The following is a 16,549-nucleotide window of genomic DNA, read 5'->3' on the forward strand; positions in this document are numbered from 1 at the left end:
ACGTTGCCCGTTCATTGGGGACTGCAAATTGCACTGAACGGAACCACAACGGCCGTGTTCAAGACGCCTTAAATTGTTTTCAGTGCCGGATCCATTTTTTCCCCATTTTTGGACCGGACGCAAAACAGCAGCTTGCAGCGGTTTTGTGTCTAGTCACAAAATGGAATGCTGACTGATCTCTTTCCATTCAGATTACATGAGGACTAAACGGAAGCAGTTTTTTTTCTTCTCCAGGATCTTAATAACGGAAGACAACAAAACAAGTGTGAATGTAGCCTAAGTCAATGGGTGCCTGATCTGTTTTTTTTTTTTCATTACAGAAAAAAAACGGATCAGGCACCCATTGACTTAGGCCTCTTTCACATGAACGATACAGATAGTGACAGGATGCGTTCAGTGAAACTCGCACCATTTCGCAAGAAAGTTCAGTCAGTTTTGTCTGCAATTGCGTTCAGTGTTTCAGTTTTTTCCCCGCAAATTCAATACGTTTTGATGTGTTTTTAACGGGCATGAAAAAGAAAACTGAAGACCTACAAACAACATCTCCTAGCAGCTATCATTAAAAAAACACTTTGCATCCGGATGCAATGCATTTTTCACTGAAGCCCCATTCACTTCTATGGGGCCAGGGCTGCATGAAAAATGCAGAATATAGAACATGCTGCGATTCTCATGCAACGCAGAACTGATGGGTGAAAAACAACGCTGATGTGCACAGACCTATTGAAATGAATGGGTCCGGATTCAGTGCCCGTGCTATGCGTTCACGTCACGCATTTCTCCTGTGCGGAAAACTCACTCGTATGAAAGAGGCCTTACAATGTTTTTCGTGCCTGATCAGGTTTGTTCTGTTTTGATTTAATACAACTGGATCCAGCCAAAACTGAGCCATCAGGATGTATAAAATGCAATGGATTCCTTAAATTCACGTTTTGACATCCTCTGCTGGATCGCAAAACCTAAATTAAAAATGCACTAGGCCTAGAACCTACGAGATTATGGCGCAGCCAGTTTGATAGTATCAATATGACCCTTTGAGTCGGGAAACAGGTGGTGCAATAAAGTCATCTTGACGTCCTGGGCCAGGACGCAGGCATCTTAGACTGCAGGCTGAAAGTGGTCTACACTGCAGATATCACATGGTACGGGAGCCACGAGAGTATCCAATTTTTTTCCTAGTCTCTAATGGGCCACTTTGGGGGTAACATGTTTCTGGGGAACCATAAGGCGCATTTGTATTACTGGGGGCACTATAGGAACAATATTATTACTACCGGGGGCACTGTTGAGGCATTATTACTGGTGCACTACAAGTGGCATTATTCCCGAGTGTATTATATGGGCATTATTTTTCCTGGGGGCACTATACAGGTCTTTATTAATACTGAGCGTAATACAGGGGGTATTATTACTAGAGATGTCCCGAACTATTCACCGGCGAACAGTTCCCGGCGAACATAACTTGTTTGCGTTCGGTCCGCCCCCTATACATCATCATTGAATAAACTTTGACCCTGTACCTCACAGTCAGCAGACACATTCCAGCCAATCAGCAGCAGACCCTCCCTCCAAGACCCTCCCACCTCCAGGACAGCATCCATTTTAGATTCATTTGGAAGCTGCATTCTTAGTGAGAGGAGGGACAGTGCAGCTGCTCCTGATTTAATAGGAAAATCAATAGCTAGGCCAGTGTATTCAGTATCCACTACAGTCCTGAAAGACTCATCTGATCTCTGCTGTAAGGACAGCACCCCAAAAAGCCCTTTATAGGGCTAGAACATCAGTTGCCTGCCTGCCTGCCAGCGTGTGTGTCAGGCTCAAAGCCCTGCAAGTGCATAGTGTCACCAGCGCAACTCATATCTGGTGTCACATTCGATTACATTTAAAGAAAAACAACAATTTTGACTGAATAAATAGCAGTCAGTTACACATGTGTTTGTGTGTTAAAGGCCCAGCTGCAAGCGTATAGTGTCACTTCAGCGGAACTCATATCTGGTGTCACATTCAATTCCATTTAAAGAAAAACAACAATTTTGACTGAATAAATAGCAGTCAGTTGCACACACATGTTTGTGTGTTTAAGGCCCAGTGCCAGTGCATAGTGTCACTTCAGCGCCATTCATACCAGGTGTCACATTTGATTCCATTTAAAGAAAAACAACAATTTTGACTGTAAATAACTAGCAGTCAGTTGCACACACGTGTTTGTGTGTTTAAGGCCCAGTGCCAGTGCATAGTGTCACTTCAGCGCCATTCATATCTGGTGTCACATTTGATTATATTTAAAGAAAAACAACAATTTTGACTGAATAACTAGCAGTCAGTTGCACACACATGTTTGTGTGTCTAAGGCCCAGTGCAGTGCATAGTGTCACTTCAGCGCAATTCATATCTGGTGTCACATTCGATTCCATTTAAAGAAAAACAACAATTTTGACTGAATAAATAGCAGTCAGTTACACACGTGTTTGTGTGTTTAAGGCCCAGCTGCAAATCCATAGTGTCACTTCAGCGCAACGCATATCTGGTGTCACAGTAGCTTGCACGCATAGTACAACTTAACTAATATAAAAAAAAATTACAGGCAGAGGCAGGCCACCCAGCAGGGGCCGTTGTGGTCGTGGTGCTGTGATTCCCTTTGGCCCTAGAATAATGCCCAGTCTTCAGACTTCCCTGTGATCTTCTACAACTTCCACCATCCTCCTCCAGCTCAGCTTCGGGCACCTCTCAAGTTCCCACTCGCCTGCCTGCCACCACACCAACACTAGCACCACAGCTGCTTCACTTGATCTGTCAGGAGTTATTTACACATCAGTTGGAAGAAATGAGTGATGCGCAACCATTATTGCAAGAGGATGTAGATAACAGGGATATGTCTCAGTCAGGCAGCATTACACAGATGGACGTATGGTGTGATGATGATGATGATGTTGTACCCGCTGCTGCTTCCTTTGCTGAGTTGTCAGATACAAGTGAAGCGGTTGATGATGACGATGTGTCTGTGGATGTCACGTGGGTGCCCGCTCGAAGAGAAGAAGAACATGGGGAAAGTTCAGATGGGGAGACAGTGAGGAGGAGGAGACAAGTTGGAAGCAGGGGGAGGTCTTCGCAAGGAGCTAGTGGCACAGTCAGACAGCATGTATTGGTACCCGTGGTCAGCCAGACAGCACGCCAATCAACGCATGCTGTTGCCACCACCAGATTGCCGTCATTGCAAAGCTCAGCAGTGTGGCATTTTTTTGTGTGTGTCTGCCTCTGATAACAGCGATACCATTTGCAACCTGTGCCAAAAGAAACTGAGTCGTGGGAAGTCCAACACCCACCTAGGTACAACTGCTTTGCGAAGGCACATGATCTTACATCGCAAACGCCTATGGGATCAACACATGAGTAAAAGCAGCAGACAAACTCAAAGCCACCATCCTCCTCCTGGTCCAGCATCTTCAGCCACGTCAACCACTGCTGTCCTCCTTGCCCCCTCTCAACCACCCGGCACTCCGCCTCTCGCCTTGAGCAGTTCCTGCTCATCTGCCCACAGTCAGGTGTCTGTCAAGGACATGTTTGAGTGTAAGAAGCCAATGTCACAAAGTCACCCCTTTGCCCGGCGTCTGACAGCTGGCTTGTCTGAACTCTTAGCCCGCCAGCTTTTACCATACAAGCTGGTGGAGTCTGAGGCCTTCAAAAAATTTGTAGCTATTGGGACACCGCAGTGGAAGGTACCCGGCCAAAATTTCTTTGCACAAAAGGCAATCCCCAACCTGTACTCGATTGTGCAAAAGGAAGTCATGGCATGTCTGGCACACAGTGTTGGGGCAAGGGTCCATCTGACCACTGATACCTGGTCTGCAAAGCACGGTCAGGGCAGGTATTTCACCTACACTGCGCATTGGGTAAACCAGCTCACGGCTGCCAAGCATGGAATGCGTGACTCTGCAGAGGAGTTGGTGACACCGCCACGACTTGCAGGCATGCCTGCTGCCACCTCCTCTACTCCTCCTACTCCATCCTATTCCATAACCTCCTCGGCTGAGTCCTCTTCTGCTGCTGCGTCTTGCTCCACATCAATGGCACCCCCCCAGCTCCCCAGGGGCTATTCCACATCCTGGATACGACAGTGTCACGCCGTCTTGGGGTTGACTTGCCTGAAAGCAGAGAGTCACACCGGACCAGCACTCCTGTCCGCCTTGAACGCAGAGTTGGATCAGTGGCTGACTCTGCACCAACTGGAGATCGGCAAAGTGGTGTGTGACAATGGAAGCAATTTGTTGGCGGCATTGAATTTGGGCAAGTTGACACATGTGCCGTGCATGGCACATGTGTGTAATCTGATCGTACAACGCTTTGTGAATAAGTACCCAGGCTTACAGGACGTCCTCAAGCAGGCCAGGAAGGTGTGTGGCCATTTCAGGCGTTCCTACACGGCCATGGCGCACTTTTCAGACATTCAGCGCCGAAACAACATGCCAGTGAGGCGCTTGATTTGCGACAGCCCGACACGTTGGAATTCAACACTCCTAATGTTCGACCGCCTGCTCCAACAAGAAAAAGCCGTCAACGAGTATTTGTATGACCGGGGTGCTAGGACAGCCTCTGCGGAGCTCGAAATGCCTGTAGGCTCATGCATCCTTTTGAGGAGGTGACAAACCTAGTCAGTCGCACCGAAGGCACCATCAGCGACATCATCCCATTTGTTTTCTTCCTGGAGCGTGCCCTGCGAAGAGTGCTGGATCAGGCCATAGATAAGCGTGAAGAGGAAGAGTTGTGGTCACCATCATCACCACCAGAAAATGCCTTATCAGCATCACTTGCTGGACCTGTGGCAACGCTGGAAGAGGAGTCTGAGGAAGAGGAGTCAGAGAAGGAATGTGGCTTTGAGGAGGAAGAAGACCAACCAGAGCAGGCATCCCAGGGTGCTCGTTGTCACCTATCTGGTACCCATGGTGCTGTACGTGGCTGGGGGGGAAGAACAGACCTTCAGTGAGATCAGTGAGGACGAGGAACGGGACATGAGGAGCTCGGCATCCAACCTTGTGCAAATAGGGTCTTTCATGCTGTCGTGCCTGTTGAGGGACCCTCGTATAAAAAGGCTGAAGGAGAACGACCTGTACTAGGTGGCCACGCTACTAGACCCCCGGTATAAGCAGAAAATGCCTGAAATGTTACCGAATTAACGGAAGTCGGAAAGGATGCAGCAGTTCCGAAATAAATTAAAAAGTATGCTTTACACAGCGTATAAGGGTAATGTCACAGCACAACGGGAATCTAACAGGGGAAGAGGTGAAAGTAATCCTCCTCCTACCACTACCACGCCGGCGAGGACAGGATGCTTTACAGACGTGTTGTTGATGGAGGACATGCAGAGCTTTTTAAGTCCTACGCATCGCCACAGCCCCTCGGGGTCCACCCTCAGAGAACGACTTGACCGACAGACTACTTCGCCTTAACTGCAGATATCGACACTCTGAGGAGCGATGAACCCCTTGACTACTGGGTATGCAGGCTTGACCTGTGGCCTGAGCTATCCCAATTTGCGATAGAACTTCTGGCCTGCCCCGCTTCAAGTATCCTGTCAGAAAGGACCTTCAGTGCAGCAGGAGGTATTGTCACTGAGAAGAGAAGTCGCCTAGGTCAAAAAAGTCTAGATTACCTCACCTTTATTAAGATGAATGAGGGACTGACAGTGGGCGATACATTCAACTAAAAAAGGCCTGATGACTGAGATGAGCTGCCTTGGGCTAAAAATGGTCCACATGCTGCTGTATTTTATCTCTGAATGCCAGATGACTAGTGTGACTTATCTGCCACCAACTAGGGTTCAAGCAACAATGTTTTAGGGCACTTTCTGCCTGGGAAACATCAATTTTTCTGGCCGCTGCTACAGCAGCGGCTGCAACAATACCTGATTTTTCAGGCATGTGTACATGCCTAATTTTTCTGGCCTCTGGTGCTGCACTGTGGCTTCAAAAACCAAACAAAAAAAAAGGCACATACATGTGTCAATTCCCCTTCGTGATCATTACCTTGTTGTGGTGAAGGGGCGTGCGTATCACAATGAAGCGACCACCTCTATGAGTGTGTTGGCAATGGCAATGTTGGCACACCCCAGATGATAAGGTTGTTGCTTTATTGTGAACAGACCAAAAGCGATCGGCTGGATAATTTTGCATAGAAAAAACATACATTTTCTTTGTGATCATCTAAGGTGATGATCATTAAAGCCTACTAGGCCAACAATGGGCCCACACTGCAGAATCATTGTTTTCTGGGTCACTTAACAGTCACTGAATTACCTCAGCACGACCATAGGCTTTGAAAAAACCCCATCGCCTGCAATCTCCCAAACGTGTGCACGAGCACAGTCATCACTACACCAAGATTGACGCATAGAGGAATAAAATTTATGTCATGAGTGTGTCAACTATTGACAACTCTTTGCAGTTGTCTAAAATCTATTCCATACACGTCCCCTGATAGGGGACATAACAGGGATTAAACTGATAGGAATAGTACTACTTAACACACCTTATAATAATAATAATAATAATACTAGTGAACGTAACAGGGATTAAACTGATTAAAGCATCTTTTTCCATCTCTCGGTTCCTAAAATCGATTCCATATACACGTCCCCTGATAGGGGACGTAACAGGGATTAAACTGATAGGAATAGAGCTACTTAACATACCACTCCTATCTGGTGGCACAGTATATTGCACGCGCAGTGCCCCAAATTGGTAGAAGGACCAACCAAGCATCTTTTTCCATCTCCCGGTTCCTAAAATCGATTCCATATACACGTCCCCTGATAGGGGACGTGACAGGGATATAACTGATAGGAATAGTACTACTTAACACACTTTATAATAACGCGGAGAGAGGAGTCTGAAGAAGAGGAGTCAGAGGAGGAAGGTGGCTTTGAGGAGGTGGAAGACCAAACACAGCAGGCATCCCAGGGGGCTTGTCACCTTTCGGGGACCCTTGGTGTTGTACGTGGCTGGGTGGAGGAAGAGACCTTCAATGACATCAGTGAGGACAAGGAACGGGACATGGCTAGTTTGGTATCCAACATTGTGCAAATGGGGAGTTTGCGGCTGTGCAAATGGACTGTTTGCGGTTGTTTGCGGTGCGTTAAACAGGGAGTTTGGTGTGTCATAGTTTGGTCTGTCACTGTGAAGCGGGCGTAACCGTTACACTACCTGATCGATACAACAACATACCTGATGTTTTAAAGCACGTTATTCCAAACAATTTAGGAATGTTAGGTGATTTATGCCCTTTATGGATTAAAACCCGACTCTGCGTCAACTACGTAATTTTCCATGGGAGTTTTGCCATGGATCCCCCTCCGGCATGCCACAGTCCAGGTGTTAGTCCCCTTAAAACAACCTTGCCATCACTATTGTGGCAAGAAAGAGTCCCTGTGGGTTTTAAAATTTGGCTGCCTATTGAAGTCAATGGCGGTTCGCCCGTTCGCGAACATTTGCGAAAATTTGCGTTCGCCGTTCACGAACGGAAAATGTTATGTTCGCGACATCTCTAATTATTACTACTGGGGTACTATAGGAGGCTTCATCCATACTGAGGGCACTGTTGGGTATTTTATTACTGCTGGAAGCACTACAGGGGGATTCATTTCTACTGGAGTCACTTTGCAGGAGCATTTTATTACTCCGGCTACTATAGGGGGCATTATTGCTAGTGGAAGTGCTATAAGGGAGTACTTTAACTTATGGGCACTGTCCATATATATATATTTTTTACATATTTTTGTATGTAACTTGTATTTTCAGGTGGACTATCTGTATGGTACTACTGTTTCTGTAGTATAATATTTTGGGGCATTGGTAAGCACAGCAGGCACAATATTGGTGTGGCAGAAAGATGACACTGTTGGGGCACCAGAATATTGGGAGGATAATGGAAAAGTGAGGAATCAGAGATTCTGTAAGGCAAACTTTGCAAAGACATGGCTGAAAGAAGTTGTCATGGCAATCTGGGCTGAACGGAGAAGAGAAAAGGGAATGTCTACAATCACATGAAAGATCACTGGATGTAATGGGTATTATGGGGGTAATTTATCAAACTGGTGTAAAGTAGAACTAGCTTAGTTGCCCATAGCAACCAATCAGATTCCTCCTTTCATTTTGGATAGCTCCTTTGGAAAATTTAAGGTGGAATCTGAATGGTTCTATGGAAAACCAAGCCAGTCCTACTTTACACCAGTGTGATAAATGACCCCCTATATGTGTATCATCATGATATTGCTGGCTGTTACCTGATTTTTTATTTTTTTTGTCCAAATAAAAAAAAAACATGGGTAAGGGTACTTTCACACTTGCAGCAGGACGGATCCGATAGGCTGTTCACCATGTCGGATCCGTCCTGCGGCTATTTCGCCGCGCCGGACTAAATTTACTGCATGTCAGGCTTTTTAGTCCGGCGGCTTTCTCCGTGCACCGCCGTGCCGTGCCGGAGCTCCGCCCCCATCCCCATTATAGTCAATGGGGACGGAGCGGCAGTCCGCGGGCATGGCGAAATAGCCGCAGGACGGATCCGACATGGTGAACAGCCTGTCGGATCCATCCTGCCGCAAGTGTGAAAGTAGCCTAAGATGTACATGTGGTAAATAACTACCTGAGCATATCTGTTAAAAACCAAAGTAGTCCCAGAAAACCTATTTAACTGCCTCCGGACCAGCTAACGCAGGATCGTGGTCCAGAGGCGGCAGTCTCAGGCAGAGTCACACATATACGCGTAATCTCGCGAGGGGGCCGGCAAAAGTTTGAGAGGGGTTGCATCATCAACTTGCCAGCCAATGATCATCGATGGCAGGCTGATGATTTAAAAAAAAAAAAGAATCACAAGACATATAACACCTTATATTTATAAATATAAGGTGTTAAATGACTGCTGTGCTCCACGGCTGATTCTTTTCGTCACTTGGTCTCAGCAGAGGAGCACAGTTCACAGTGAGTACACCAAACACTTCACTTAGCCCCCAGATCACCCTCCATCACCCCAATTAACCGCTTGATCGCCCCTGTCAATCACCTAGTGAAAGGGAAAAAAGTGATCAGTGTAAACTGTCACATTTATTTTCTCACTGGTATTGACTGATAGGTTTTAGGATAGTTTAGGCCCCTTGGTTAGGTAGTTAGCAATCGGTTAGCGCCCAGCCCACCGCACCGCAGTCACTGATTCGCTGATTAGCGTATCGCTAATCAGCATTTGTACTTTTATAGTATCTGTAAGTGATCAAAACTGATCACAGTCAGATCTATAATAGTATTAGTGTCACCTTAGCTCGCCCTCCACCCAAAACGCAATGTTTGCCCGATCAGGCCTGATCGGTCGCCCACATGTGCGTTCACCCACGCCCGCCCCACCGCAGTGACAACATTTTTTATTTTTTTTGATCACTGCACAATCACTTTCCAAGCGCTGCGACGATAAAAAAAATCAGTACTTCGCTAGCCTCCTATTTGTAAGACAGGCTTGCTTTTTTTTCTTGGGTAGTCTCAGGGAATATCCCCTAAATTTAGTAGTCCAAATGTCAAACAAGGGGTATTCTTCTGAAGAGGCCTACAGGATTCTGACCCAGTCGGATGAGGAATGGGAACCCTCATCTGACGAATCCAGCGGGTCAGAATACGAACCTGTAGAAAGCAGTGTCAGTCTGACCCAAAGTTCGGACGAGGAGGTTGAGGTCCCTGATAGCACCAGGCGTACCCGGCCCCGTGTTGCTACACCACAGGTTGCGCAGGATCCGCTTCAAGGGCAGCAGAGTGGGGCTGGCGCTGTCGGATTACGTGGTGAGGCATACACCAGCAGCGCAGCCCACCCTGGACCTAGTACCAGCACTGCCGTACAACATGGTGAAGTGGCGAGCACCAGAAGGGCAGTTGAAGCCGGTACGGTGGCACTTGCAATAGTTACCCCGTCGCAGCCACCACACAGACAGGCCCGTAGACCCCCTAGAGTCCCTGAGGTGCTGGCAAACCCTGAATGGCAGTCCCCAATTTCAGCCGCACCATTAGTTCCCCCTTTCACCACCCAGTCTGGAGTTCGGGTTGAGATAGCTCAGATCGGTTCGGCCCTGGGATTTTTTGAGCTGTTCTTGACTGCGGAGATCTTGGACATAGTCGTGGCAGAAACAAATCGGTATGCCACTCAATTTATAGCTGCAAACCCGGGAAGCTATTATGCCCAGCTTTTCTGCTGGAAACCCGTCCAAGTTTCTGAATAAAAAAAAATTCTGGGCCTTCTCCTCAACATGGGTCTAACCAAAAAGCATGAATTGCGGTCATATTGGTCCACGAACCCAATTCATCACATGCCCATGTTCTCTGCTGCCATGTCCAGGACACGATTTGAGGCCATCCTGCGTTTCCTGCACTTTAGCGATAACACCACCTCCCGTCCCAGAGGCCACCCAGCTTTTGACCGGCTCCACAAAATTCCGCCCCTCATAGACCACTTCAACAACAAATTAGCAGATTTGTATACCCCTGAGCAAAACATCTGCGTATAAATGCCTTATACATTTTACCGGGCGCCTTGGCTTCAAACAATACATCCCAAGCAGGCGCGCCCGGTATGGTGTCAAATTGTGTAAGCTCTGTGAAAGGGCCACAGGCTATACCCACAAATTTTGTATCTATGAGGGTAAAGATCAGACCCTGGAGCCGGTCGGTTGCCCTGACTACCTGGGGAGCAGTGGGAAGACAGTCTGGGACTTGGTGTCACCCTAATTTGGCAAGGGGTACCATCTTTATGTGGACAATTTCTACACAAGCGTGCCCCTCTTCAGGCATTTGTTCCTAGAACAGATTGGCTGCTGTGGCACCGCACGACCTAGTCGCAGGGGCTTCCCCCAACGGCTCGTTACCACCAGTCTTGCAAGGGGGGAGAGGGCTGCCTTGTGTAATGAAGAACTGCTCGTGGTGAAATGGAGAGACAAGCGTGACGTTTACATGCTCTCCTCCATTCACGCAGACACAACAATACAAATTGAACGAGCAACCAGTGTCATTGAAAAGCCCCTCTGTGTCCACGACTATAATTCGCTCATGGGAGCGGTGGACTTCAATGACCAGATGTTGGCTCCGTATTTAGTTTCCCGACGCACCAGACGCTGGAATAAGAAGGTGTCTGTATATTTAATTCAATTGGCTGCATATAATATTTTTGTTCTCTACAGTAAGGCTGGGAGAACAGGATCCTTCCTCAAATTTCAGGAAGAGATCATCGAGAACCTCCTGTATCCAGGAGGTTCCGTGGCCCCATCCACCAGTGTAGTGAGCCGTCTACACGAGCGACATTTCCCCAATGTCGTTGCTGGTACCTCAACCCAACCGTCACCCCGAAAAAGATGTTGTGTCTGTAGCAGGAGTGGAATAAGGCGTGACACCCGCTATTTCTGTACTGACTGCCCTGACCACCCTGCCCTATGCTTTGGGGAGTGTTTCCGGAAGTACCACACACAGGTACATTTAGCATAGGGATCACATCTCACAGGACAGGCACAGAGGGCTATTAGGGCCCATTCACACAGAGCTGCTGCAAACCTCTCCTTTCACCTTGGACAAAGTGCATAATGTACTCCGCCACATCTTTGGGCGATTTGCGCTTTGCACATTGTTCCATGGGGAAGGAGAGGTTTGTCCTATAAAGGTAAAAAAAATAATAATAATAATCACCAGTAAGCAAAAAAGTTAACGTTCTGTTCAAAAAGTTAAAAAAAGTTTATATGTTCCATTCAAATGTTATTATAAAGTTAATAAATTTATTGCGTTGCGGCCTGGTTTCTTCTTTTTTTTTTACCTTCCAGCCCAGAGGCTGAACGGAAAAAAAAAATATATCATTACCCGTATGCTCAATATAAGGAGAATAGCAGAAACTCCTAATGCTGGCCATACATGTAATGATTGCGAAGACCCTCAAATGCCAGGGCAGTACAAACACACCACAAATGACCCCATTTTGGAAGAAGACACCCCAAGGTATTCGCTGAGGGGCATATTGAGTCCACGAAAGATTGACATTTTTATCTCAAGTTAGCGGAAAGGGAGACTTTGTGAGGGAACAAAAAAAATTAAAAATTTCCGCTAACTTGTGGCCCCCGAATTTTTTTTTCTATGAACTCGCCATGCCCCTCATTGAGTACCTTGGGGTGTCTTCTTTCCAAAATGGGGTCACATGTGGGGTATTTATACTGCCCTGGCTTTTTAGGGGCCCTAAAGCGTGAGAAGAAGTCTGGGATCCAAATGTCTAAAAATGCCCTCCTAAAAGGAATTCGGGCACCTTTGTGCATCTAGGCTGCAAAAAAGTGTCACACATGTGGTATCGCCGTACTCAGGAGAAGTTGGGGAATGTGTTTTGGGGTGTCATTTTACATATACCCATGCTGGGTGAGATAAATATCTTGGTCAAATGCCAACTTTATATAAAATAATTGGAAAAGTTGTCTTTTGCCGAGATATTTATCTCACCCAGCATGGGTATATGAAAAATGACACCCCAAAACACATTGCCCTACTTCTTCTGAGTACGGCAATACCACATATGTGACACTTTTTTGCAGCCTAGGTGGGCAAAGGGGCCCACATTCCAAAGAGCACCTTTTGGATTTCACAGGCCATTTTTTGCAGATTTTGATTTCAAACTACTTTGCACGCATTTGGGCCCCTAAAATGCCAGGGCAGTATAACTACCCCACAAGTGACCCCATTTTGGAAAGAAGACACCCCAAGGTATTTCATGATGGACATAGTGAGTTCATGGAAGTTTTAATTTTTTGTCACAAGATAGTGGAATATGAGACTTTGTAAGGAAAAAAAATAAAATAAAAAAAATCATCATTTTCCGCTAACTTGTGACAAAAAATCTAAAGTTCTCTGAACTCACTATGCCAATCAGCGAATACCTTAGGGTGTCTACTTTCCAAAATGGGGTCATTTGTGGGGTTTTTCTACTGTCTGGGCATTGTAGAACCTCAGGAAAAATGACAGGTGCCCAGAAAGTCAGAGCTGCTTCAAAAAGCGGAAATTCACATTTTTGTACCATAGTTTGTAAATGCTATAACTTTTACCCAAACCATTTTTTTACCTAAACATTTTTTTTTACCAAAGACACGTAGAACAGTAAATTTAGCGAAAAATGTATATATGGATGTCGTTTTTTTTTTTAAATGTTACAACTGAAAGTGAAAAATTTCTTTTTTTTGCATAAATTTCTTTAAATTTCGATTAATAACAAAAAAAGTAAAAATGTCAGCAGCAATGAAATACCACCAAATGAAAGCTATATTAGTGAGAAGAAAAGGAGGTAAAATTCATTTGGGTGGTAAGTTGCATGACTTGTGTAAAAAGTGGCCTGGTCATTAAGGGTGTTTAAGCTAGGGGGGCTGAGGTGGTTAATGGATAAATTATTTCACTATTGTGTAATACTTTATGTATATAATTGTGATATTTTCTATATTTTGCTATCTGATCCCTTCTACTGGGAATATTTGCTATTTCAAGTTTTTTTTTTCTGTCTTCACCATGTGTTATCAGTATGGTCTGCAGTTGCTATAGAATGTTATACTGACACGAGGCCCTGAAAAGGTACCACTGACCCATAGGAGCCCAGTACAAAAAAAAAACATTAAAAATGTGTGTGGAATGGGAATAGACCTTGCATATTTTGTGCTGGGGCAGAGGTTTTCCAGGTTTTTTAAAAGATATGCTCATGTAGTTGATTACCTCATGTACATCTTTCCCAATGTTTTCTTTTCACTTTAGACTCTCCTGACCTATTTTCACCATCTAAACCAATCACTACGGTATGTTTCCATCCTGTTTGTAGCACTTCCTGTTTCTGTATCCAACCAAACCCATGATGCACTTCTCCTTTCTCTGCCTTAGCTCCTGCACCACCTCTAACACCAAGCTAGTTTATAGCTCCTCCTACCCACCAGTAAAAGAAATACATTACAAAATAATAGGTACCTTCTGTAGGAAGGAACAAGGGTCCGTCATTGATGGTCAGTATGTGTCACCGAGGTTCCTGGCCTCGGTGAGGTAAGAGACAGTTTTTATCAAGTGTCACTATTGCAGATTGCAATTGTGGGTGGGTGCTTACTCCCCACATTCCAGGCCGGGTCTTGGCAGGCTTATAAATTAGTCAGCGCTATCAGGTGTGAATCTACGTCCAACTGACAGTGAAGCTGTGGAGTCCTCTGTGCTGAACGCTGAAGACTGCAAACAGGTGGGGAGGCTGCCTGGAAGCCTGCCAGTGAACTTTTCTGTGGCTGAGCATTCAGCCGGGTGTGAACTGACACCTAGGATTCCAGGTGAAAATTGTTTAGTTTTGCGGTGTATGAACAAGCACCAAGACTGGTATGTTTTGCTGAGTGTGAATAAAACACTGAGGTTTGATTTACAAGCCAGTTCTACTTTACACCAGTTGGATAAATTCATTTTTATCCAACACTGTGCCCCAATTCTGGCGTTAAAATGTGGCACAAAGTAAGGGCTCATGAACACGAAAGTATTTTTCTTCCGTTTCCGTTCCGTTTTTTTAAGTTTTTTTTACAGGTCAATATGCGGAGCCATTGCTTTCAATGGATCCACAAAATAAATGGAAGTTGCTCCATGTGCTTTCCATGTTCGTATGTCCGTTCCTGTGTGCTTGGCTATTTTTAGAAGTCGCATTGACAAGACTGGGAAGAGCCTTGCGCTGACGTTGGCCACCACTCCAAACACTCTGCGGCTATTTTCGGCAGTCCCATAGAAATGAATGGAGGGCGTAGGGTTGCCACCTTTTTCTCAAAGCCAAACCCGAACAGAAGGGAGGGAGGGAGGGCGTGTCTAAAGTCAGTGCCGCCCTGGGCTGGCATCGAATCACTCCCAGCTGATCGCTGTGCCCAGGTCTGAGAATGGCTTGTACCCGGGCACAGGATTACAAACACGGACCGTCCAGGTCATTCCTGTATGGGTGGCAACCCTAAGAGGGCGGCTGCGCATGCGTGGTGCGCCCTCATGCACTTTGTTGACTCCTTTTATAAGGATAGATGTGCACCTATCAGACATTTGGGGCATATCCTAGCAATATGCTCCCAATGCCCAAGATGATACAGCCCCTTTAAACCGTTTAGTCTTTTTTTTTTTTTTTACATGAACAATAAGCAGCATACACCTAAAACTAAAAAGCCCTGTGCATATTTGCAATACAGTCTACTGCAGATTTGACAAAAAGACAATGGTTCAAAAATCAATGAAGTGCAGGCTTATGCTATTAATCCGCCACAAAATCAGTATAAATATGGGATTTTAGTACTGCAAACAATGTTGAAGAAAAATCAAAAAAAGAATGTGCTTACCGTCAGCATCATTGGCCCACACTGAAGTCCTGAATGAACACTGACTGTCTTATCTGTAACGTTTATCTGAGTTGTACAATCCATGCCAGACTAGAATTAAGCAGAAAGTAGGAAGTATTAAGGAAGTAGCAGTTATTATGAAAAAGATTATTATAACTTTATTTCTAGTCATTCTCATCATCCAAGAAAACTGGCAGATGATGGGATAGTGGTATCCAACAGTTTCCTTATTCTAGCTTGCAGACAAAGAGAGAGTTACAAAATGTCAAACTGCACACAAAGGTATTTTTCTTCCGTGTCTGTTCCTTTTTTTTTTTTTTTACAGGTCTGTATGCGGAGCTATACCTTTCAATGAGTCCACAGAAAAAAAGGGAGTTGCTCTGTGTACATTCCATGTCCGTTCAGCAAAAAAGTAGAACATGTCCTATTATTGTCCACATTACAGACAAGGATAGTACTGTTCTATTAGGGGCCAGCTGACCAGGGGACCGCAAAATACATATCGTCTTGTGCATGAGCCCTAAACTAACCATTATTTGGTATATAGTCAAAGAAAAGTGTCTAACCTGCACAAGATTTCTCATCCAGCCCGAGCCACTGTGATAAATCTGGTGCAGATCAAGTCAACCTAAGTTTTTGCCATCTTTAGGCCCCTTGCAGATGAGTGTGTCCGGATGCAATGCGTCTGCGATCAGGGAAAATCTTGCGAGTAGGCACGCAATTGCAGTCAGTTTTGACTGCGATTGCGTTCCGATGTTCAGTTTTTATTGCGCAGTGCAATGCGTTTTGCACGCGCGTGATAAAAAACTGACTGTGGTACCCAGACACAAACCCGGACTTCTTCACTGAAGTTCGGGTTTGGGTTAGGTGTTCTGTATATTTTATTTTCCCTTTTAACATGGTTATAAGGGAAAAAAATAGCATTCTTAATACAGAATGCTTAGTAAAATGTAAATTGAGGTGTTAAAAAAAAAAAAAAAAAAAATTAACTTACCTGTTGATTGCGCAGCCGGCATCCTCTTCTTGCTTCTTCTTTCAGGACCTGCAAAAGGACCTTTGGTGACGTAATCACGCTCACCACGTTATGAGCGCGGTGACGTCAGCTCAGGTCCTGCTGAATCTTCTATCTTCATTCAGCAGGACCTGTGCTGTCGTCACCATGTGGTGAGTGTGATTACGTTATGA

General features: G+C 45.5%; 1 protein-coding gene across 3 annotated transcripts in view; it reads right to left on the reverse strand.

Moving 5' to 3' along the window:
- Positions 1-16,549, reverse strand: part of LOC122934424 (T-kininogen 1-like) — a 150,761-nt gene that overhangs the window by 2,849 nt on the left and 131,363 nt on the right. For 2 of the 3 annotated variants that reach the window (XM_044289879.1, XM_044289878.1), the window contains one exon: positions 15,365-15,454. In XM_044289879.1, coding sequence (XP_044145814.1) covers positions 15,365-15,454 — 90 coding nt within the window. Of the gene's footprint in view, positions 1-15,364; positions 15,455-16,358; positions 16,407-16,549 lie in introns of all 3 variants that reach the window. The other variant, XM_044289877.1, reaches the window with a different exon arrangement.

The sequence above is a fragment of the Bufo gargarizans genome, chromosome 4 (genome assembly GCF_014858855.1).
Source record: "Bufo gargarizans isolate SCDJY-AF-19 chromosome 4, ASM1485885v1, whole genome shotgun sequence".
Taxonomy (NCBI): Eukaryota; Metazoa; Chordata; class Amphibia; order Anura; family Bufonidae; genus Bufo; species Bufo gargarizans.